Here is a 25,906-nt window from a genome sequence, read left to right as displayed (position 1 = left end):
CTCGGATTTCCCTTTGTCTCCCATTAAGACCTGAGGGGGCATCGGAGTTGGGCAGACATAATCCGCCCTTCAAACGCGGCTTCCATGGGCTCAAGCAACCATAGTCTCGCAGGGGATTTCTGACAGCACGGGCGAGACAACGGAGTTAGGGGGCCAGGGGCTATTTTCCATTCCCGCTCCCTTCCCCAGCATTACGTTCCAGTGCTCCGGTCCTTGCAATAAGATCTCCTCAGACCAGAGTGCTGGAATCATAACATACACCCTCCCTACCTCCCGCACCGCTACCTACACCCTCCCTCCCGCACCGCTACCTACACCCTCCCTCCATGCAGTCAGTGCTCCCTACAGCCTTCCTCCCTCCCACGCCGCTACCAACCCTCCCTCCCGTGCCGTGACCTACACCCTCCCTCCCGCACCGCTACCTACACCCTCCCTCCCGCACCGCTACCTACACCCTCGCTCCCGAGTCCCGCACCGCTACCTACACCCTTCCTTCCTCCTGCACCGACGCCTACACCCTCCCTCCAGCGCTGCTCCCTACAACCTTCAATGATCCCTACTGCAATCCCGGGAATCCCGGGATAGACCGTTTTTCAATCCTGAATCCCGGGATTGAAAAAATGGCCCAGGATTGGCCTCCCTAGTCACTACTACAGGGTTCATTGTGTGCATAAGCGGCACTACTACAGGGAGCATTATGTGTATAAGCGGCACTGTACAGTGGGCGTTACGTGTGTAAGCGCCACTGGTACAGGGGGTGTTACGTGTGTAAGCGTCACTGGTACAGCGGGCGTTACGTGTGTAAGCGTCACTGGTACAGCGGGCGTTACGTGTGTAAGCATCACTGGTACAGGAGCTTTACATGTGTAAGCGTCACTGTTATGCTATGGGAGGGTGCAAATTTATAGTTTGCAGGGGGGGGCGCCGAACACCCTAGCACTGACCCTGTATGCAATGGTCTGTAATCTGCAAGTGTGGCTCATTGAAACCTGGAACTCAATGACTGGTATAACCAATTTTGTTTTTATAAAAGAGTCCACTAATATGTAGACTGAATTCTGCACACAAAATAACGGGAACTTTTCAAAGTTGCAAATTGTTGGCAGTTTTGGCACAGAATTTATAACAGCAATAATTTAAAATGTAAGACACACCTGGTTTTGCATTATTTAATATTTTTCCAGTTTTAAATCCTGCTGGCAAACCGTCAACTTTGAAAAGGCGCAGTTTCATAAATAAATATGCCCTATAGCGTCAATCCTTACACGTCAAGCCTTACACATGGTGCATTGTACTATACCTGTCTTATCTCTTCACATAACAAGATAAACACCAGCACATAGACTGAGATCTCAGCTCCAGTCGGGTACCGCTGGAAATCCATCAGTAGGACGTATGCAAAGAGAAGCAGAAATCCAATATAGAAAATAACCGTCCAGGAGAAGACGACAAAGGGAGAGGAGAAGAAATAAATGTAATTCGATAGAAAGGTTCTTTTTAACTCTGTCTTTTTCCTGTATTGAGAACAAGGACACAAATAGGTAATATAGATAACAATGGAGAATATACTGTATTTTATGAATATCCTCTCACAGCAATATCACAAAGAGTTATCAGCCAACAGTAGCTGCATTACAGAAACAGCAGCGCTACTGTAGATGCAGAGTGGCTTGCGAGGCCAAGGAAACTGCGTTTCGCGATGCAGTACTTGGCCTTGCCACTCCCAGAAAATGGGGGTTGCATTCCTCCATTTCTGACAATGACGGCCGCCCCCGTCCTACCCCGCGAATGCCTCTGCCTGTGCAGTTTGATGACTATCGGGAAACTGCTTGCTGGATCGCAGGACCGATCCAACCTGAATTAGGCCATAAGTCAGGAGCTGGCAGGACAGGGGGGCAGGGTGCCATCTGCCCCCCGGGCCAGTGCAATTTAAGTGTTCCAGGGCCACTGTTGCATTGCATTACCTGTGAAAAGCTGGGCAACATGCTTGAGTCTGCCCCCCAGGCTAAAAGTTGCCAGCCAGCCCCTGCCGTAAGTGCAATATAAAAATGTATAAAATCATTTGCTAAAAAAAAATAATAGATTCACATAAAAGAAAGAAAAAAACTTCATAGAAATATATGATGCTCTATATGATTGCCAAGCACAATTAACAAATTAATATACTGCTGATGAATGCAGTAAATAGTAATACAAAAGATATCCCTGAATTATCAAAAAGTTTTTTTACAAAAATATTTGAATCTCTTTTTTTAACATCATAATCCCACTATTGGTTAATGAGAAGTCGATAACTGGGCTCTGCACTTGTGTGTCACGTCTAGCAGAGTTTGAGGATCCGGCAGCTGAGATTTGCCCAAGGAGGTAGCAGGCTGTGAAAGAACAAGACGAGGGGGTTGGATATAGTTCCTTTGCATGGGACACGGAGCAATGAAGGACGTAGGCGGGGTTTGAGAGTCAATGGAAAGTATTTATTATGTACAGAGCTGAGGTAGAGAACTGAGGTTGGTGAACGGTGATTTGAGAACGTAGTTGTAGACAAAGAACTGCGGAACTGTGAGTGAGGGTAAAAACTAGGGATGTGCACTTGAAATTTTTCGGGTTTTGGGTTTTGGTTTTGGGTTTGGTTCCGCGGCCGTGTTTTGGGTTCGACCGCGTTTTGGCAAAACCTCACCGAATTTTTTTTGTCGGATTCGGGTGTGTTTTGGATTCGGGTGTTTTTTTCAAAAAACCCTAAAAAACAGCTTAAATCATAGAATTTGGGGGTCATTTTGATCCCAAAGTATTATTAACCTCAAAAACCATAATTTCCACTCATTTTCAGTCTATTCTGAATACCTCACACCTCACAATATTATTTTTAGTCCTAAAATTTGCACCGAGGTCACTGGATGACTAAGCTAAGCGACCCTAGTGGCCGACACAAACACCTGGCCCATCTAGGAGTGGCACTGCAGTGTCACGCAGGATGGTCCTTCCAAAAAACACTCCCCAAACAGCACATGACGCAAAGAAGAAAAAAAGAGGCGCAATGAGGTAGCTGTGTGAGTAAGCTAAGCGACCCTAGTGGCCGACACAAACACCTGGCCCATCTAGGAGTGGCACTGCAGTGTCACGCAGGATGGCCCTTCCAAAAAACACTCCCCAAACAGCACATGACGCAAAGAAGAAAAAAAGAGGCGCAATGAGGTAGCTGTGTGAGTAAGCTAAGCGACTCTAGTGGCCGACACAAACACCTGGCCCATCTAGGAGTGGCACTGCAGTGTCACGCAGGATGGCCCTTCCAAAAAACACTCCCCAAACAGCACATGACGCAAATAAAAATGAAAGAAAAAAGAGGTGCAAGATGGAATTGTCCTTGGGCCCTCCCACCCACCCTTATGTTGTATAAACAGGACATGCACACTTTAACCAACCCATCATTTCAGTGACAGGGTCTGCCACACGACTGTGACTGAAATGACGGGTTGGTTTGGACCCCCACCGAAAAAGAAGCAATTAATCTCTCCTTGCACAAACTGGCTCTACAGAGGCAAGATGTCCACCTCATCATCATCCTCCGATATATCACCGTGTACATCCCGCTCCTCACAGATTATCAATTCGTCCCCACTGGAATCCACCATCTCAGCTCCCTGTGTACTTTGTGGAGGCAATTGCTGCTGGTTAATGTCTCCACGGAGGAATTGATTATAATTCATTTTAATGAACATCATCTTCTCCACATTTTCTGGAAGTAACCTCGTACGCAGATTGCTGACAAGGTGAGCGGCGGCACTAAACACTCTTTCGGAGTACACACTTGTGGGAGGGCAACTTAGGTAGAATAAAGCCAGTTTGTGCAAGGGCCTCCAAATTGCCTCTTTTTCCTGCCAGTATAAGTACGGACTGTCTGACGTGCCTACTTGGATGCGGTCACTCATATAATCCTCCACCATTCTTTCAATGGTGAGAGAATCATATGCAGTGACAGTAGACGACATGTCCGTAATCGTTGTCAGGTCCTTCAGTCCGGACCAGATGTCAGCATCAGCAGTCGCTCCAGACTGCCCTGCATCACCGCCAGCGGGTGGGCTCGGAATTCTGAGCCTTTTCCTGGCACCCCCAGTTGCGGGAGAATGTGAAGGAGGAGATGTTGACAGGTCGCGTTCCGCTTGACTTTACAATTTTGTCACCAGCAGGTCTTTGAACCCCAGCAGACTTGTGTCTGTCGGAAAGAGAGATCCAAGGTAGGTTTTAAATCTAGGATCGAGCACGGTGGCCAAAATGTAGTGCTCTGATTTCAACAGATTGACCACCCGTGAATCCTTGTTAAGCGAATTAAGGGCTCCATCCACAAGTCCCACATGCCTAGCGGAATCGCTCCCTTTTAGCTCCTCCTTCAATGCCTCCAGCTTCTTCTGCAAAAGCCTGATGAGGGGAATGACCTGACTCAGACTGGCAGTGTCTGAACTGACTTCACGTGTGGCAAGTTCAAAAGGTTGCAGAACCTTGCACAACGTTAAAATCATTCTCCACTGCGCTTGAGACAGGTACATTCCACCTCCTATATCGTGCTCAATTGTATAGGCTTGAATGGCCTTTTGCTGCTCCTCCAACCTCTGAAGCATATAGAGGGTTGAATTCCACCTCGTTACCACTTCTTGCTTCAGATGATGGCAGGGCAGGTTCAGGCGTTTTTGGTGGTGCTCCAGTCTTCTGTACGCCGAAAGTGTCCCGCAATTCTTCTGGCCACCGACAGCATCTCTTGCACGCCCCTGTCGTTTTTTTAAAAATTCTGCACCACCAAATTCAAGGTATGTGCAAAACATGGGACGTGCTGGAATTTGCCCATATTTAATGCACACACAATATTGCTGGCGTTGTCCGATGCCACAAATCCACAGGAGAGTCCAATTGGGGTAAGCCATTCCGCGATGATCTTCCTCAGTTGCCGTAAGAGGTTTTCAGCTGTGTGCGTATTCTGGAAACCGGTGATACAAAGCGTAGCCTGCCTAGAAAAGAGTTGGCGTTTGCGAGATGCTGCTACTGGTGCCGCCGCTGCTGTTCTTGCGGCGGGAGTCCATACATCTACCCAGTGGGCTGTCACAGTCATATAGTCCTGACCCTGCCCTGCTCCACTTGTCCACATGTCCGTGGTTAAGTGGACATTGGGTACAACTGCATTTTTTAGGACACTGGTGAGTCTTTTTCTGACGTCCGTGTACATTCTCGGTATCGCCTGCGTAGAGAAGTGGAACCTAGATGGTATTTGGTAACGGGGGCACACTGCCTCAAGAAATTGTCTAGTTCCCTGTGAACTAACGGCGGATACCGGACGCACGTCTAACACCAACATAGTTGTCAAGGCCTCAGTTATCCGCTTTGCAACAGGATGGCTGCTGTGATATTTCATCTTCCTCGCAAAGGACTGTTGGACAGTCAATTGCTTGGTGGAAGTAGTAAAAGTGGGCTTACGACTTCCCCTCTGGGATGACCATCGACTCCCAGCAGCAACAACAGCAGCGCCAGCAGCAGTAGGCGTTACACGCAAGGATGCATCGGAGGAATCCCAGGCAGGAGAGGACTCGTCAGAATTGCCAGTGACATGGCATGCAGGACTATTGGCATTCCTGGGGAAGGAGGAAATTGACACTGAGGGAGTTGGTGGGGTGGTTTTCGTGAGCTTGGTTACAAGAGGAAGGGATTTACTGGTCAGTGGACTGCTTCCGCTGTCGCCCAAAGTTTTTGAACTTGTCACTGGCTTATTATGAATGCGCTGCAGGTGACGTATAAGGGAGGATGTTCCAAGGTGGTTAACGTCCTTACCCCTACTTATTACAGCTTGACAAAGGCAACACATGGCTTGACAAATGTTGTCCGCATTTCTGGTGAAATACTTCCACACCGAAGAGCTGATTTTTTTGGTATTTTCACCAGGCATGTCAACGGCCCTATTCCTCCCACGGACAACAGGTGTCTCCCCGGGTGCCTGACTTAAACAAACCACCTCACCATCAGAATCCTCCTTGTCAATTTCCTCCCCAGCGCCAGCAACACCCATATCCTCCTCATCCTGGTGTACTTCAACACTGACATCTTCAATCTGACTATCAGGAACTGGACTGCGGGTGCTCCTTCCAGCACTTGCAGGGGGCGTGCAAATGGTGGAAGGCACATGCTCTTCACGTCCAGTGTTGGGAAGGTCAGGCATCGCAACCGACACAATTGGACTCTCCTTGTGGATTTGGGATTTCGAAGAACGCACAGTTCTTTGCGGTGCTTTTGCCAGCTTGAGTCTTTTCAGTTTTCTAGCGAGAGGCTGAGTGCTTCCATCCTCATGTGAAGCTGAACCACTAGCCATGAACATAGGCCAGGGCCTCAGCCGTTCCTTGCCACTCCGTGTGGTAAATGGCATATTGGCAAGTTTACGCTTCTCCTCCGACAATTTTATTTTAGATTTTGGAGTCCTTTTTTTACTGATATTTGGTGTTTTGGATTTTACATGCTCTGTACTATGACATTTGGCATCGGCCTTGGCAGACGACGTTGCTGGCATTTCATCGTCTCGGCCATGACTAGTGGCAGCAGCTTCAGCACGAGGTGGAAGTGTATCTTGATCTTTCCCTAATTTTGGAACCTCAACATTTTTGTTCTCCATATTTTAATAGGCACAACTAAAAGGCACCTCAGGTAAACAATGGAGATGGATGGATACTAGTATACTTATGGATGGACGAGCGACTGCCGACACAGGTAGCTACAGCCGTGGACTACCGTACTGTGTCTGCTGCTAATATAGACTGGATGATAAGGAGATGAAATTAATATATATATATATATATATAATATCACTATTACTGCAGCCGGACAGGTATATATATTTATTATGTAATGACTGATGACGGACCTGCTGGACACTGTCAGCTCAGCAGCACCGCAGACTGCTACAGTAAGCTACTATAGTAGTATGTATAAAGAAGAAAGAAAAAAAAAACCACGGGTAGGTGGTATACAATTATGGATGGACGAGCGACTGCCGACACAGAGGTAGCTACAGCCGTGGACTACCGTACTGTGTCTGCTGCTAATATAGACTGGATGAAAGGAGATGAAATTAATATATATATATATATAATATCACTAGTACTGCAGCCGGACAGGTATATATATTTATTATGTAATGACTGATGACGGACCTGCTGGACACTGTCAGCTCAGCAGCACCGCAGACTGCTACAGTAAGCTACTATAGTAGTATGTATAAAGAAGAAAGAAAAAAAAAAACCACGGGTAGGTGGTATACAATTATGGATGGACGAGCGACTGCCGACACAGAGGTAGCTACAGCCGTGGACTACCGTACTGTGTCTGCTGCTAATATAGACTGGATGATAAGGAGATGAAATTAATATATATATATATATATATAATATCACTAGTACTGCAGCCGGACAGGTATATATATTTATTATGTAATGACTGATGACGGACCTGCTGGACACTGTCAGCTCAGCAGCACCGCAGACTGCTACAGTAAGCTACTATAGTAGTATGTATAAAGAAGAAAGAAAAAAAAAAAACCACGGGTAGGTGGTATACAATTATGGATGGACGAGCGACTGCCGACACAGAGGTAGCTACAGCCGTGGACTACCGTACTGTGTCTGCTGCTAATATAGACTGGATGATAATGAGATGAAATCAATATATATATATATAATATCACTAGTACTGCAGCCGGACAGGTATATATATTTATTATGTAATGACTGATGACGGACCTGCTGGACACTGTCAGCTCAGCAGCACCGCAGACTGCTACAGTAAGCTACTATAGTAGTATGTATAAAGAAGAAAGAAAAAAAAAAAACCACGGGTAGGTGGTATACAATTATGGATGGACGAGCGACTGCCGACACAGAGGTAGCTACAGCCGTGGACTACCGTACTGTGTCTGCTGCTAATATAGACTGGATGATAATGAGATGAAATCAATATATATATATATAATATCACTAGTACTGCAGCCGGACAGGTATATATATTTATTATGTAATGACTGATGACGGACCTGCTGGACACTGTCAGCTCAGCAGCACCGCAGACTGCTACAGTAAGCTACTATAGTAGTATGTATAAAGAAGAAAAAAAAAAAAAAACACGGGTAGGTGGTATACAATTATGGATGGACGAGCGACTGCCGACACAGAGGTAGCTACAGCCGTGGACTACCGTACTGTGTCTACTGCTAATATAGACTGGATGATAATGAGATGAAATCAATATATATATATATAATATCACTAGTACTGCAGCCGGACAGGTATATATATTTATTATGTAATGACTGATGACGGACCTGCTGGACACAGTCAGCTCAGCAGCACCGCAGACTGCTACAGTAAGCTACTATAGTAGTATGTATAAAGAAGAAAGAAAAAAAAAAAACCACGGGTAGGTGGTATACAATTATGGATGGACGAGCGACTGCCGACACAGAGGTAGCTACAGCCGTGGACTACCGTACTGTGTCTGCTGCTAATATAGACTGGATGATAATGAGATGAAATCAATATATATATATATAATATCACTAGTACTGCAGCCGGACAGGTATATATATTTATTATGTAATGACTGATGACGGACCTGCTGGACACTGTCAGCTCAGCAGCACAGCAGACTGCTACAGTAAGCTACTATAGTAGTATGTATAAAGAAGAAAGAAAAAAAAAAAACACGGGTAGGTGGTATACAATTATGGATGGACGAGCGACTGCCAACACAGAGGTAGCTACAGCCGTGGACTACCGTACTGTGTCTGCTGCTAATATAGACTGGATGATAATGAGATGAAATCAATATATATATATATATATATATATATATAATATCACTAGTACTGCAGCCGGACAGGTATATATATTTATTATGTAATGACTGATGACGGACCTGCTGGACACAGTCAGCTCAGCAGCACCGCAGACTGCTACAGTAAGCTACTATAGTAGTATGTATAAAGAAGAAAGAAAAAAAAAACCACGGGTAGGTGGTATACAATATTATATATATATTATATACAATTATATATATATATATATATATATATATATATTAAACTGGTGGTGACTGGTGGTCAGGTCACTGGTCACACTATCAGCAACTTGCAAGTAGTACTCCTAAGCAGACAATCACAATATATATTATACTGGTGGTCAGTGTGGTCACAATGGCAGTGTGGCACTCTGGCAGCAAAAGTGTGCACTGTACGTTATATGTACTCCTGAGTCCTGCTCTCAGACTCTAACTGCTCCCCACTGTCAGTGTCTCCCCCACAAGTCAGATAATATACAGTCACACTATCTATCACTTCAGCAAGTAACTAGTACTCCTCCTAATGCTCCCCAAAATTACTACTGTGTCTCTCTCTACTGTCTCACTCTCTTCTCTATAAACGGAGAGGACGCCAGCCACGTCCTCTCCCTATGAATCTCAATGCACGTGTGAAAATGGCGGCGACGCGCGGCTCCTTATATAGAATCCGAGTCTCGCGATAGAATCCGAGCCTCGCGAGAATCCGACAGCGGGATGATGACGTTCGGGCGCGCTCGGGTTAACCGAGCAAGGCGGGAAGATCCGAGTCGCTCGGCCCTGTGTAAAAAAACATGAAGTTCGGGCGGGTTCGGATTCCGAGGAACCGAACCCGCTCATCCCTAGTAAAAACGTGGCTGAAGACAAGAACCATGGACTGTGACTTATAAGAGGAGACTGCGGTTGGGGAGCTGAGAACTGTGGACGGTAGTTTGGGTCGTGGCTGGAGACTGAGAACTGTAGACTGTGGCTAGAAAGATGAAGCTGGAGATAACGAGCTGAGGACTGTGAACGGTGGTTCGAGGACTTAGCTGGGAGCAAGAATCTGCAGACTGTGGCTTGGAGGACGAGGCAAGAGACCCGGGGTCGTCCGTGCCCAAAGGGTCTTACTGGACCGAGTTTTCCAAGAGCGTCTCCACGGACAGCAGCAGGCTAGGGACGGCAGGACTGCAGCAGCAACTGAGAACTGGCAAAGCAGGGTTAGAAGTACCAGAATACAGCAGGAATCCTGGCAGCACAGGCTAAAGCACCTACAACAGGGTTGTAACTTGAATCACTGGCATCCCTGTCCTAAACCAGCCCCCTTTTATAGGAAGACGTCTCCCTGGATTGGCTGGAAAACTAGGAACAAGAATTATGTCAGAAACTTGGTCTCCAATATGGCGGCGCCCAGTAATTCAGACCTTTTCAGACAACATGCTGCTCACTGCCCCTGGTCTCCTAGGCAACGGTTTAGCGAGAGGGAGCCGCTGCAGCAGCGTCCCGCCGCCACGAACGGACCCCCTCAGCGCCATTACCGCTGCCTGTACCCCTGAACCCAGCGCCGCAGCCCTCCACCGCCGCTGCCCAGCTGCCCGTGAAGCCAGCCCCAGGGCCCCAGCGATCCGGTAAGACCCCGGACGCTGACATTGTGTTGAAAACAAACCTTTCCAGTGGCACATCAGGAACTTGTTTTCATTGTACAGTAGAGTAATTGTATGAGCAGTTGCAAATTGCAATACCATGCATCATGCAGCTACAGGGTGCAAATTGTTGGTGTACTGTAAAGGATTCTTCTTGTGTTCATAAGAAGAAATGAAGCACCCACTTCAAATGAAAGGTGAGTAGCCATAAAGAAGAGCTCAGCACTTTACAGTAGCAAGCTTGACGCGTTTCTTCGGGATGCGGTTATGTGACTGACTGTCAGGAGACTGACGGTCATAATACCGAGTCCGGGATCCCACAGCCTCACAATCCGGCCGGTTGGCATGCCAGCCAACAGGGAATATTCCCACTCGTGTGTGTCCATGACACCCATAGAGTGGGAATAGAACCTGTGGCGAGCGCAGTGAACCGAGTCCGCTGCGTGGCGAGCGCAGAGAGCCCACTTGGGGCTTTGTTGCACTCGCCCCCCTGCCGGCCATCTAAAAGCTGGGATCCCATCATCGGTATTGTGACCGGTGGTCTCCTGATCGCTGGTCACACATATTCAACGCGTTTCTTCTGGTGATTTCATCAGTAGTATTTTGTGACTTCTCACTAACTGCGACCATTATATTCCATAGTGAGCGAAAGATTTTATAAATTAAGTTTTAGATAAGACTGGAATATCTTTTGGGTTATTACTTATTGCATCTACCAACACCATAATTTTTTATAAGTTTATGAAAACATTGTTGGTCATCAAACTAATATAAAGTAAAAATGTGTTTCTATTAAAAATGTATTTAGATATTTTTATAAAGAAAGTGTATTCATTTTTTGGGGCGGAATTAAATTTTCTTAACAGCATCAAAAGATGGAATACATATGATATCCCGGCAGACGTAATTCCGACTGTCACTATACCGACAGTGGCGTCCCGTCTGCCAGAATTGCGGCAAAGAAGCAGCAAGTTCCCTCGCAGGATCCTTGCACTCGCCATGCATCGGGCACCAGTGGCTCGCTTTGCTTGCCAGGGGTTCTATTCCCACTGAGTTGGTGGTGTGGATCCACCAACCGAATGTGGAATGCCGAGTGTGTGTCGGTATTCCGGACATTGGTATTTCACCAGCTGTTGGGATTGCGGCGTTGGTCTCCTGAACACCGGGATCCCGACAGCCGGTATATTGACTGCATCCCCAAAAGATACAGCGGTAGGTGAAACATATTGTAATCTAAACAAGTTGTGCTCCTGCACATAGAAGCATAGGCAAACGCAGGCGGGGGGGTTCTGGTTGCCCGGAAACCCCCTCCTCTGGCCAGTGGCTCCAATTATAACAACAATAGCAATGGTATATAATACAATTACTATATCTCCTGTTACATCATGCTGTTCAGGTGACAGAGCAGAGCTTCTACACATGCCCAGTGGTAGCAATATCCAAGTTTGGTGTGTGTCATACTTGCCGATATTTTAAATCTCCTCTCCGGGAGATGACCGGAGAGGAGAAGCAGGTGGGCGGTGATGAGGGAGTAGCCAAGCTGATTACATCAGTAGGCCCCGCCCACCCACCGGGAAAAGACGGTAATTGGATGAAATTTGGCTAGGGGCGGAGCTAAAATGACGCGATTAGCATCTTCCGGGGGCTGCGGGGGACTACCCGAAAACCGGGTGTCTCCCGCAGAATCCGGGACAGTAGGTAAGTATGGTGTGTGTGTGTGTGTGTGTGTGTGTGTGTGTGTGTGTGTATCTGAGTCCTCAATCAGTGCACTAGACCAGTTAGTAGCTACCAGGAAGAAGAGACAGGAGACTTACCATGAGGTGGGAGAATGTGTGCTTAGAATGTGCAGTACTGGTTCTATTATGTTTGTGTATTTATTTATTATTTAAATATGTTTGATACAGCCTATACTATAGAACATCTATATTTAGCAAAATATTAATACTGTATTCCATACAGTATCCACTGTATAAAAAAGACCCATGTTTACATTAATATCCATAGTCGTTATTAGGTTCTCAACTGCTCTCTAAGACTCCCACACTTGTTCCAATGTACCGCAGAGTGGGAGATTGTGGATTGCATTTGGAACCCCACTCTCGAAATCCTGCGTTTGCCACTGGAAGGCATAACACAAACAGTACGTAACATGCTGCAAATAGGTTTTTGAGAATAAGATTAAGGCTGCACAGCAGGTATCAAGTTATACAGAACCTGGTAAATGTGAAATACAGATGCCTAACTAATTTAACCACTTGCCTGGCGACCATGCCTGCAAGTGCTCTATCTGACCTGGTCGCACAGGATGCCTGCAAGTGCTCTATCTGACCTGGTCGCACAGGATGCCTGCAAGTGCTCTATCTGACCTGGTCACACAGGATGCCTGCAAGTGCTCTATCTGACCTGGTCGCACAGGATGCCTGCAAGTGCTCTATCTGACCTGGTCGCACAGGATGCGACCAGTCAGAGAGAGAGTGTTAGCAGCCGCTGGATCTTCCCTCCGCTGCTGCTGGGATAGGGTTAAAGTCATGTTCTTCACCTAATTCACTCATTTAAAAAAACGACAATTTCGGAGCGGTTTTCGGCGAAATAAATCGTCAGTTAAGTGGTTAAAGAGAGAAAAGAGAACGGTGACAGTTAGTTGAGGAATAGGGGAGGGAGTTAATGGCAGATGTGATCTTGAGTGTTGAATAAAGACAGCAGAATGGGGGATCTTAGTTAATCTGGAAATTGAGGAAGCATACAGTTAGCAAAGGGGGGAAGAGATAATATGACACATTCAAGGAGCCATTAATGAGGATCAAGGTGGATGCCTTAGCTATTATTTTTATACAGTTCTATGGGCCGGATTCAGTAAGGATTGCAAATTCTGCTAAGTAGCAGAATTTCCAACCCTTTATATCACATACTGGGGGCCACCCATCGCAGGGCAAGGCCGCCCAGATTGACAGGCAGAGGTGTTCGCATTTTCTGTGGGGCGCCCGCAGTAAATGTGGGCACATGCGCAGGATGGGCGCTGCGCCTGCGCCCGCGGGGCAATCGTAAAAATTCCAGTTGGAATGCTCTTTGCGATCCAACCTGAATTAGCCCCTATGTATCCAGTTAACTGATTCAAAATCTTTAATACACACATTAAAATACTATCACTATTATTTGTTCTTAACACTATGGGCCTGATTCTGCGTCAGAGGCGCAGTGATCTCGAACGTACAGGAGCGATTTGTTTTCTTCTGCACATAGATCTATGTCGCATTGCACATGCGTCCAGATGCCATATGCAAAGAAATAGTGCCTCTCCTTGTGTATCTATGCCTATTTCCCTCTAGATTGTAAGCTTGCGAGCAGGGCCTTCCTACCTCTATGACTGTTTGTTTATTACCCAGTTTTGTTTTATCATTGTGTCCAACTGTAAAGTGCAACGGAATTTGCCGCGCTATAAAAGAAACTGTTAATAAATAAATAAATGAGACGCATGGGAGACGTAGAGTGTCAGAAATGTTTTACAAATGTACTGGGCTTTTCCTGGGCAGTGACAGAGCGGTGGCTAAGTGGATGCACAGAGAATGGGTGTGTTATGGGAGTTCCGCAGGTGTGTCACTGATAGTGGGTGCATACAGAGACTCAGAATCATTCGCATAGAGGCCATACTCAGGTAGGGAACCTGCAGCTGCCCTAAGGATATGCAACAGTTAGGGTGTGCACACATGGTGAGATTCGGGCTATGCCCGATTCTCACTATGAGACAGGGGCCGGGTCGGCACATAGTCAGTATCGCAAGCACATAATGAGTGTGCTTGCGATACTGACTATGTGCGATTTTGGCTAAGTGTCAATTTTGACTACCTCTTCTATAGAGATAGTCAAAATTGACTTGCCTGCACAGACTATCTATTCTTGCGATGCCGACCACGCGGGACCGGGCATCGGCATCGAATCGGGATCGCAAGGTGACTGTCACCTTGCCATCTGCACTAACTTTTCTTCCGATTTTGACAATATAGTCAGAATCGGAAGAAATAATCTCACCGTGTGTACACACCCTTAGACTTGTAGCAGTATTTGCATAAAGTCGCAGAAGCAATACCAGCACAAGACACACACGCGTGGACTCTGCGGCTTCAGACTTAAAATCAGCCCCTATGTGTCTGTGTAAATCCTTTTCTATGCTATTATATCTCTTTTATAGTCGCAGACTATACAAGGTGACTTTCCTGTGTACCTGTGTGCATTGTGCTGTAATAGTATGGAAGAACATACAAACCTGAATGATATGAATCCACAGCCGATGAGAGGAAACAACACAGGGGACAAGATAATCTTCCATACTTTGTTATTTCTGGAAACCTCCCCGTACCATTGCTTGGAGAGGAAGTTCTGAGTTGGTATAAAAAACAGACAATGGGGCTAATTCAGTAAGGATAATAAAAAGTACAAATTAGCAAAAACTGCAACCAATCGCAAAATTGTGAAAGCACGCCCAAACGGAAAATCTGCAATACTAATTTAATGTTACAAAAAAAAGGTGGACTTGTCAAATTTGCAAATTTTAGATTCGATTTAAAAATCCTCATTTTTTGCGAAAAAAACTTACACTTAGTTGCATTTTTTTGCGTAAAGGTTTCTGATGTCACAATTTAACATCAGCCACACATAACATTAAGCCAACCATGCCTACTGACAGGATACGTCGAACAACAAGACGAGCTACTTCCGCTGGTGAATCCACAAACGCAGGCGGAAAAAGGAAAAAAAAATAGTTGTTTTTTTTATGTTGAAAGTTTACATACATGACATATTAATGTTTCTTTGTTATTATTAACATTCCTTATGTTATTGTTTAATGTGAAATTTTTATTTTTTTTAAAGTGGTGCATAATTAAAATGTCCACAAAATCACAATTATTGTGGTGATGTTATTGAACATATGTTTCTTTGTCAAGGGGGGAAAAAAAAAGAAAACCTTACACATGTATGTGGGTATGATTTCTGAAGATAATAAAATTGTTTGTTGCTTTAAATCATAAAAATACTCAGCTTTTAACAAAAAGCCATTAACAAAAAAACAAAAAAACTTGCTTGTAAATGTTATTGTACATGTTTTGTAGGAAAAATAAGATTTTACTCACCGGTAAATCTATTTCTCGTAGTCCGTAGTGGATGCTGGGAACTCCGTAAGGACCATGGGGAATAGACGGGCTCCGCAGGAGACTGGGCACTCTAAAAGAAAGATTAGGTACTATCTGGTGTGCACTGGCTCCTCCCACTATGACCCTCCTCCAGACCTCAGTTAGGATACTGTGCCCGGAAGAGCTGACACAATAAGGAAGGATTTTGAATCCCTGGTAAGACTCATACCAGCCACACCAATCACACCGTATAACTCGTGATACTACACCCAGTTAACAGTATGAAATATAACTGAGCCTCTCAACAGATGGCTCAACAATAACCCTTAGTTAGGCAATAACTACATACAAGTATTGCAGACAATCCGCACTTGGGATGGGCGCCCAGCATCCACTACGGACTACGAGAAATAGATTTACCGGTGAGTAAAATCTTATTTTCTCTGACGTCCTAGTGGATGCTGGGAACTCCGTAAGGACCATGGGGATTATACCAAAGCTCCCAAACGGGCGGGAGAGTGCGGATGACTCTGCAGCACCGAATGAGAGAACTCAAGGTCCTCCTCAGCCAGGGTATCAATTTTGTAGAATTTAGCAAACGTGTTTGCCCCTGACCAAGTTGCAGCTCTGCAAAATTGTAAAGCCGAGACCCGTCGGGCAGCCGCCCAAGATGAGCCCACTTTCCTCGTGGAATGGGCTTTTACTGATTTAGGATGCGGCAATCCAGCCGCAGAATGCTCCAGCTGAATTGTGCTACAATTTCAGCGAGCAATAGTCTGCTTAGAAGCAGGAGCACCTATTTTGTTGGGTGCCTACAGGATAAAAAGCGAGTCAGTTTTCCTGACTCCAGCCGTCCTGGAAATATACATTTTTAAGGCTCTGACTACGTCCAGTAACTTGGAATCTTCCAAGTCCCTAGTAGCCGCAGGCACTACAATAGGTTGGTTCAAGTGAAAAGCTGATACCACCTTAGGGAGAAACTGGGGACGAGTCCTCAATTCTGCCCTATCCATATGGAAAATCAGATAAGGGCTTTTACATGACAAAGCCGCCAATTCTGACACACGCCTGGCCGAAGCCAAGGCCAATAACATGACCACTTTCCACGTGAGATATTTCAAATCCACAGTTTTAAGTGGCTCAAACCAATGTGATTTTAAGAAACTCAACACCACGTTGAGATCCCAAGGTGCCACAGGAGGCACAAAAGGGGGTTGAATATGTAGCACTCCCTTTACAAATGTCTGAACTCCAGGCAGTGAAGCCAGTTCTTTCTGGAAGAAAATCGACAGAGCCGAAATCTGGACCTTAATGGAACCCAATTTTAGGCCCATAGTCACCCCTGACTGTAGGAAGTGCAGAAAACGACCCAGCTGAAATTCCTCTGTTGGGGCCTTCCTGGCCTCACACCACGCAACATATTTTCGCCAAATATGATAATGGTTTGCGGTTACTTCTTTCCTGGCTTTTATCAGCGTAGGAATGACTTGTTCCGGAATGCCCTTTTCCTTTAGGATCCGGAATTCAACCGCCATGCCGTCAAACGCAGCCACGGTAAGTCTTGGAACAGACAGGGCCCCTGCTGTAGCAGATCCTGTCTGAGCGGTAGAGGCCATGGGTCCTCTGATATCATTTCTTGAAGTTCTGGGTACCAAGCTCTTCTTGGCCCATCCAGAACCACGAGTATCGTTCTTACTCCTTGTTTTCTTATTATTCTCAGTACCTTTGGTATGAGAGGCAGAGGAGGGAATACATAAACCGACTGGTACACCCACGGTGTCACTAGAGCGTCCACAGCTATTGCCTGAGGGTCCCTTGACCTGGCGCAATATCTAGTTTTTTGTTTAGGCGGGACGCCATCATGTCCACCTGTGGCCTTTCCCAACGGTTTACCAACAGTTGGAAGACTTCTGGATGAAGTCCCCACTCTCCCGGGTGTAGGTCGTGTCTGCTGAGGAAGTCTGCTTCCCAGTTGTCCACTCCCGGAATGAACACTGCTGACAGTGCTAAGACGTGATTTTCCGCCCATCGGAGAATCCTTGTGGCTTCTGCCATCTCCATCTTGCTTCTTGTGCCGCCCTGTCGGTTTATATGGGCGACTGCCGTGATGTTGTCTGATTGGATCAGTACCGGCTGGTTTTGAAGCAGAGGCCTTGCCAGACTTAGGGCATTGTAAATGGCCCTCAGTTCCAGAATATTTATGTGTAGGGACGACTCCTGACTTGACCAAAGTCCTTGGAAATTTCTTCCCTGTGTGACTGCCCCCCAGCCTCGAAGGCTGGCATCCGTGGTTACCAGGACCCAGTCCTGTATGCCGAATCTGCGGCCCTCTTGAAGATGAGCACTCTGCAGCCACCACAGTAGAGATACCCTGGTCCTTGGAGACAGGGTTATCAGCCGATGCATCTGAAGATGCGATCCCGACCACTTGTCCAAGAGGTCCCACTGAAAGGTTCTTGCATGGAACCTGCCGAATGGAATTTTGCTTCGTAAGAAGCTACCATTTTTCCCAGGACTCGTGTGCAGTGATGCACCGATACCTGTTTTGGTTTCAGGAGGTCTCTGACTAGAGATGACAGCTCCTTGGCTTTCTCCTGCGGGAGAAACACTTTTTTCTGTTCTGTGTCCAGAACCATCCCCAGGAACAGTAGGCGTGTGGTAGGAACCAGCTGTGACTTTGGAATGTATAGAATCCATCCGTGCTGTTGTAGCACTTCCCGAGATAGTGCTACTCCGACCAACAACTGCTCCTTGGACCTCGCCTTTATAAGGAGATCGTCCAAGTACGGGATAATTAAAACTCCCTTTTTTCGAAGGAGTATCATCATTTCTGCCATTACCTTGGTAAAGACCCTCGGTGCCGTGGACAGTCCAAACGGCAGTGTTTGGAATTGGTAATGGCAATCCTGTACCACAAATCTGAGGTACTCCTGGTGAGGATGGTAAATGGGGACATGTAGGTAAGCATCCTTGATGTCCAGGGATACCATGTAATCCCCCTCCTCCAGCCTTGCAATAACCGCCCTGAGCGATTCCATCTTGAACTTGAATTTTTTTATGTATGTGTTCAAGGATTTCAAATTTAAAATGGGTCTCACCGAACCGTCCGGTTCCGGTACCACAAACAGTGTGGAATAGTAACCCCGTCCTTGTTGAAGTAGGGGCACCTTGACTATCACCTGTTGGGAATACAGCTTGTGAATTGCCTCTAGCACAGCCTCCCTGCCTGAGGGAGTTGTCGGCAAGGCAGATTTGAGGAAACGGCGGGGGGGAGACGCCTCGAATTCCAGCTTGTACCCCTGAGATACTACTTGAAGGATCCAGGGATCCACCTGTGAGCGAGCCCACTGATCGCTGAAATTTTTGAGGCGGCCCTCCACCGTACCTGGCTACGCCTGTGGAGCCCCCGCGTCATGCGGTGGACTCAGAGGAAGCGGGGGAAGAATTTTGATTCTGGGAACTGGCTGACTGGTGCAGCTTTTTCCCTCTTCCCTCGTCTCTGTGCAGAAAGGAAGCGCCTTTGACCCGCTTGCTTTTCTGAAGCCGAAAGGACTGTACCTGATAATACAGTGCTTTCTTAGGCTGTGAGGCAACCTGAGGTAAAAAAATTTCTTCCCAGCTGTTGCTGTGGATACGAGGTCCCAGAGACCATCCCCAAACAATTCCTCACCCTTATAAGGCTCTATGTGCCTTTTAAAGTCAGCATCACCTGTCCAGTGTCGGGTCTCTAATACCCTCCTGACAGAATGGACATTGCATTAATTCTGGATGCCAGCCGGCAAAATATCCCTCTGTGCATCCCTCATATATAAGACAACGACAGGGTTACAGACCACGCTGCAGCAGCACTATCTGCAGGTCTCAGTCTAGTACCTGAGTGTGTAAATACAGACTTCAGGATAGCCTCCTGCTTTTTATCAGCAGGTACCTTCAAAGTGGCCGTATCCTAAGACGGCAGTGCCACCTTTTTTGACAAACGTGTGAGCGCCTTATCCACCCTAGGGGATATCTCCCAGCGTAACTTATCCTCTGGCGGGAAAGGGTACGCCATCAGTAACTTTTTAGAAATTACCAGTTTCTTATAGGGGGAACCCACGCTTTTTCACACTTCATTCACTCATTTGATGGGGGAACAAAACACTGCCTGCTTTTTCTCCCCAAACATAAAACCCTTTTTTAGTGGTACTTGGGTTAATGTCAGAAATGTGTAACACATTTTTTATTGCCGGGATCATGTAACGGATGTTACTAGTGGATTGTGCATATGTCTCAACCTCGTCGACACTGGAGTCAGACTCCGTGTCGACATCTGTGTCTGCCATCTGAGGGAGCGGGCGTTTTTGAGCCCCTGATGGCCTTTGAGACGCCTGGGCAGGCGCGGGCTGAGAAGCCGGCTGTCCCATAGCTGTTACGTCATCCAGCCTTTTATGTAAGGAGTTGACACTGTCGGTTTATACCTTCCACCTATCCATCCACTCTGGTGTCGGCCCCACAGGGGGCGACATCACATTTATCGGCATCTGCTCTGCCATCACATAAGCCTCCTCATCAAACGTGTCGACACAGCCATACCGACACACCGCACACACACACAGGGAATGCTCTGACTGAGGACAGGACCCCACACAGCCCTTTGGTGAGACAGAGAGATTGAGTATGCCAGCACACACCAGAGGCAGAGCGCTATATAATTTTGGGATTAACACTATATTGAGTGAATTTTTCCCAATAGCTGCTTGTATATACAATATTGCGCCTAAATTTTGTGCCCCCCCTCTCTTTTTAACCCTTTGAGCCTGAAAACTACAGGGGAGAGCCTGGGGAGCTGTCTTTCAGCTGCACTGTGAAGAGAAAATGGCACCAGTGTGCTGAGGGAGAAGCCCCGCCCCTTTTTCAACTGACTTTCTCCCGCTTTTTCTGGAATACTGGCAGGGGTAATTTTACATCTATATAGCCTCTAGGACTATATATGATGTAGATTTGCCAGCCAAGGTGTCATATATTGCCCTCAGGGCGCGCCCCCCAGCGCCCTGCACCCTCAGTGACCGGAGTGTGAAGTGTGCATGAGGAGCAATGGCGCACAGCTGCAGTGCTGTGCGCTACTTTGGTGAAGACCGAAGTCTTCTGCCGCCGATTTTCTGGACCTCTTCTTGCTTCTGGCTCTGTAAGGGGGACGGCGGCGCGGCTCCGGGAACGAACACCAAGGCCAGTTCCATGCGGTCGATCCCTCTGGAGCTAATGGTGTCCAGTAGCCTAAGAAGCCCAAGCTAGCTGCAAGCAGGTAGGTTCGCTTCTTCTCCCCTTAGTCCCTCGATGCAATGAGCCTGTTGCCAGCAGGTCTCACTGTAAAATAAAAAAACTAAAATAAACTTTCTTTCTAGGAGCTCAGGAGAGCCCCTAGTGTGCATCCAGCTCGGCCGGGCACAGAAATCTAACTGAGGTCTGGAGGAGGGTCATAGTGGGAGGAGCCAGTGCACACCAGATAGTACCTAATCTTTCTTTTAGAGTGCCCAGTCTCCTGCGGAGCCCGTCTATTCCCCATGGTCCTTACGGAGTTCCCAGCATCCACTAGGACGTCAGAGAAACAAGTGTGTTCTTGACAATCCTGCATTGTTATTAACTTAAAGAATTATTAGGTTACTACTAACATATATTTTAGAGTAATACATGTGTTAAATAGTTTAAAGATCCCTTACATGTTGTTAAGTTTCAATGCAGGTGAATAAAGTGAATTGTGGTCAGCAGTGTGAGCTGCTTTAGCTGGGTGTAATGAAGCAATGATTGCAGTATTCATTGAACATTCTACAACTGAGGTCAGCTTGTGCAGATTTAAGGTTGACCTGTAGTCACTCATAAACTGCACACCCTAAATGTGCATTCAGTTGCAAAAAATGCGTATGTTCCGCCTATCTAAAATCTGCAAACACCCACAACACGCCCCTGCTCGTAGTTTTTGCGAGTCCAGCCCTTTAGTACACCCCCTACACGCCTAGTTTTCGTAGTGCATACGCAGTTTTTGCTATGCCTCAGAACTTGCATTTTTTGTCTCAGAAATTGTATTTTTTGTCTCAGATTTTACGTAGTTTCGCAATTTTTGCAATTTTTGCAGTTTTGCGTTCCTTGTTGAATTAGCCCCAATGAGTTGAGAGCAGGAATAGTTTGTGTGTTGGGATAACGGTTGGTTGGAAGTTGAATGTTCATTTGATATTTACACTTTTGCATAGTGTGTCTCTTTTAGATTTTTTTTTTGCGGGAAAAACTGGTTGCAGTTCATGCTTGAAAAAGGAACTATTGACAGTTGAGAGCACGTGTAAATGCACATATTGATTCCGAGACTGATTAAGACCCCATGGAGCCCCAGGCAAGATACTAAAATATCTCTGTTACCAACTTTTTACTTTTTCTATAATATCCGTCCACAAAATGAAATCTAATTTTTGCACCGCTCAAATGTTGTCCTATTGGCCTCCTATTCTGTACTTAGCAAAAAATCAGCCCCCTCTCAGCAGAAATCCTCCGTTTGGCCAGAGAACTCTGCTTCTACTCCACAATCTCATGAGCAGTGGTGTAAATCAAGGCACACCTGCTCCTATTGAGGTACTGTACATACTACCTTAGCCAGGATTCTGCAATACGATTTGGCTGTTTTGCACTTGTGAATGCGGCCCAGATTGGGTACGCTAAGACATAAGCCCAACAGCAGAATATTGCAGCAAAATGTTGTCAAAATAAAGAGGTAAAAAAGTGTAATATAGGGGACGTAGTACTGAGAGCTGTAGTAGTAACATTTTTCTGACAGGCCTTGTGTGATGTGTGTCTTACCTGCACTCCTGGCTGTGCTATGAACTGCTGGTCATCTGCTTCCGCTGCCATATCTAGGCAGTTACTCTTACCCCAGGCCTCACAAGAATAGATCAGCAGCCTTTCCGCCAGGTCCTCGTCGCTGCTGTAACACTCCGTGAATAGCTCTAGACCAATAACATAGTTATAGTCACAGCGTTCACGCTACATGTGTTCATGTAATAGGCAATTCCGAGCTTTCATTTAATATAATTATTACATATTAAAGAGAGATCTGGACTGTATACCCTAATTTTAAACATAAAAGGTTCTACCTTGTTGAGACTTGTAGTGCTACACAGAAAAAAAAAGAAAAAAATGTAGGTGCACACTCTAAGCACTAAGAATATTGATCATCTAAATAAGTATAATAAACTATACAATTTAACATGGAGTATAATTGAGATTCTAGAACAATTTTTGGCCAAAAAAGGCGGCCCACCTACCACATCACAGTGTCCTCATCAGATGGGTCTCTAACAACCCTAATCCTGATGGGATGTAGTTATGTGACTGACGGTCTCAGTTCCACTGCAGTCAGAAGATGGAATAGGATCTCCACTGGTATATATACCCTCAGAAGGATCTCTCTGTGTCCTGTGATCCTCTAAGGCAGTGTTTCCCAACCTCGGTCCTCAAGGCACACTAACAGTCCTGGTTTTAGTGATATCCAGGCTTGAACACAGGTGATTTAATTAGTACCTTAGTTATTTTGATTTAACCATCTGTGCTGAAGCCTGGATATCACTAAAACCTGCAATGTTGGTGTGCCTTGAGGACCGCGGTTGGGAATGCCTACTCTAGGAATGTGCTTTACCAGTGGTCACCATTAGGGATTATCCCATCCTAGATACAACTTTGTGGCCTTATTATTGTTTATTGCCTAAAGGCAGTTTCCCTAGCTGGTGGAACTTGTAGCCACTAGTGTGCCTTGCCTATATAGACCTGTTTAAGGACAGCTTTACTGGTGGGAATTTCAGATATCCACCCTTTTTTTTATACCTTGATGTTACCCCTGAAGAAGTCCTGTGTATAGGACGAAATGCGTAGGATTTAAAGGTGCTTGGACCCATTGTTTGCATTGAGAGCTTCCACCACTGAGCTCACACCCTTGGGTGGTTGGTGGCACATCATTATATCTGTTCTGGTGTAGCATTGGTTCCATTTAAAACACCTTATTTTATGATGCAAAATTTTTGTTGTACATATATTTTACGGAATATCATAAATAAATATCAGATGTTCTATTCATTGAAGGCCTTCTGTGCCTCTTTCTGTGTGTCTATTCTGGTGTGAGGGTATCATCCAGATAAATACTTGCCGGAATATAATCAAACGTTGGTCTAAAGTTTCATCTAACAATGATCCGAGGTCGGTATTTCAATGAAGTCCTTTAAGAACACAGTTACTGTATACATTTGGACACTTGTCATTGAGACAGTTTATTTGGACTTTTTTGTGGGCAATCACATTTGAAGCCCTAGCGCCCTTTGGTTCTCTTATTTTTATATATATATATATATATATATATATATATATATATATAAAAGAGATGTGCGGCACTTACAGCCCATAAAAAATTACTTAACCACAAGTTGGTATCGACATTATAAATTACTTAAATTGTCATAAGGATATATCAAGTCATGTCTTATGTGAGAACATCCCAGAACGACCCAGTTCTATAGCATGCACAGCGTGAAAATATTTCTGCACGGCTGCCTGATCACCAGTGACTGGCTGCATGCAGGCACTGGGGGTGGGAACAAAGAAACAGAGGGGCCTAGGAGGTCCCTCTGAGATTGACAGCTGCTGAAACACTGGCATAGCTACAGCCATCGCGGTGGCTTGGGGGTTCTGGGCTTGGGGGTTCCAACGCTGTTTATGCAGATTCTAGTGATGAGCGGATTCGGTTTTACTCGGTTTTACTCGGTTTTACTCGGTTCTCAAAACGGCATCTTATTGGCTCACGGATGTCACGTGTTTTGGATAGCCAATAAGATGCCGTTTTGAGAACCGAGTAAAACCGAGTAAAACCGAGTAAAACCGAACCTCGCTCATCACTAGCAGATTCCCATGCGGACTAGTCATCCACATGTAAATCTGCTTAAAATGTCCTTCCAAAAATGGCTGCCGCCCCGCAGGAGACAGATGCTAGAGGTTCTACTTGACCTCTAGTGTCTGACGGGGAGCACAGTGCTAAAGTGTTACCCAGAAGTGACGGGAACACTCAGCACTGGCACCACTGGGTGAGGATGCAGCTCTCTGCAAAGCTGCATATTCTGCCATGAAACCCATAACAATGAGCATGACACTCCTGGCAATGAGCATTACACCCCTGGCAACAAGCATGGAACCCAGAGCATGAAACTCCTGACAATGAGCATGAAACCCCTGGCAATAAGTGTGGAACCCAGAGCATGAAACCCCTGGCAGCACGCAGGTAATTTAAAAGTAATTAGAAGCCTTACTGTGGGGCATAATGTGTAATGGGCATTATGGTGTGTGGCATAGTGTGTCACAGGCATTATGGTGTGTGGCATAATGTGTAATGGGCATTATGGTGTGTGGCATAGTGTGTCACAGGCATTACGGTGTGTGGCATAATGTGTAATGGGCATTATGGTGTGTGGCATAGTGTGTCACAGGCATTACGGTGTGTGGCATAATGTGTAATGGGCATTATGGTGTGTGGCATAGTGTGTCACAGGCATTACGGTGTGTGGCATAATGTGTAATGGGCATTACGGTGTGTGGTATAATGAGTCAGGTGCATTACAGTGTCTGGCATAATGGACATTATGGTGTGTGGCATATTGTGTAATGGGCATTATGGTGTGTGGCATAATGTGTAATGGGCATTATGGTGTGTGGCATAATGTGTAATGGGCATTATGGTATGTGGCATAATGTGTAATGGCATTACGGTGTCTGTCATTTTGTGTAGGGGGCATTACTATAAGGAGGAAAATGACAAATAATGTAAGGGACATGAATCAGGATTTTTTTTTTCCTGTGGTGGCCAATGTCGGGGCTTGCAGGTTTCAAAACATGGGGTATAAGGTAGTCTTTTCCTGCATTGCAACGCCCTTTGAAGTGAGGGTACACCCTCTTTTTGAAGCGCGTGCGCCAAATTATTTACTTTTCACATGGCAATGGGTGCAGGTTGGGGTCACCAGAAACTTTTTTGGCAGGGGGAAGCAAAATTTATAATTACGCTACTGTGCTGGAAGTTTATTTTCCTGCAGCAGCCCAGTGGGCATATCTAACAGGTCACATGTCAGGGAAGCCCATACTGGTGAAGTCGCATCTGATGTAACCATACCAGGCAAGTGGTTAAATGCTTCAAAACTATGCCATATCGGCTTATATCTACCACTGGCCGAAACCTTATGTCGCCACTGGCAACCTCATCTCACACCCACGTACAGAGACTTTTCCATGCCACTACCTACTCGTGAAATC

General features: G+C 46.0%; 1 protein-coding gene across 2 annotated transcripts in view; it reads right to left on the bottom strand.

The window, feature by feature from the left end:
- Positions 1-25,906, bottom strand: part of LOC134944569 (transient receptor potential cation channel subfamily M member 8-like) — a 145,593-nt gene that overhangs the window by 70,880 nt on the left and 48,807 nt on the right. The window contains exons 14-16 of one of the 2 annotated variants that reach the window (XM_063933238.1): positions 22,424-22,569; positions 14,737-14,849; positions 1,301-1,514 (exon numbers count right to left, since the gene is read on the bottom strand). In XM_063933238.1, coding sequence (XP_063789308.1) covers positions 1,301-1,514; positions 14,737-14,849; positions 22,424-22,569 — 473 coding nt within the window. Of the gene's footprint in view, positions 1-1,300; positions 1,515-14,736; positions 14,850-22,423; positions 22,570-25,906 lie in introns of those variants that run through there. The other variant, XR_010181900.1, reaches the window with a different exon arrangement.

This window comes from Pseudophryne corroboree, chromosome 7 (genome assembly GCF_028390025.1).
Source record: "Pseudophryne corroboree isolate aPseCor3 chromosome 7, aPseCor3.hap2, whole genome shotgun sequence".
Classification (NCBI taxonomy): Eukaryota; Metazoa; Chordata; class Amphibia; order Anura; family Myobatrachidae; genus Pseudophryne; species Pseudophryne corroboree.
This window is presented reverse-complemented; position numbering and strand designations above follow the sequence as displayed.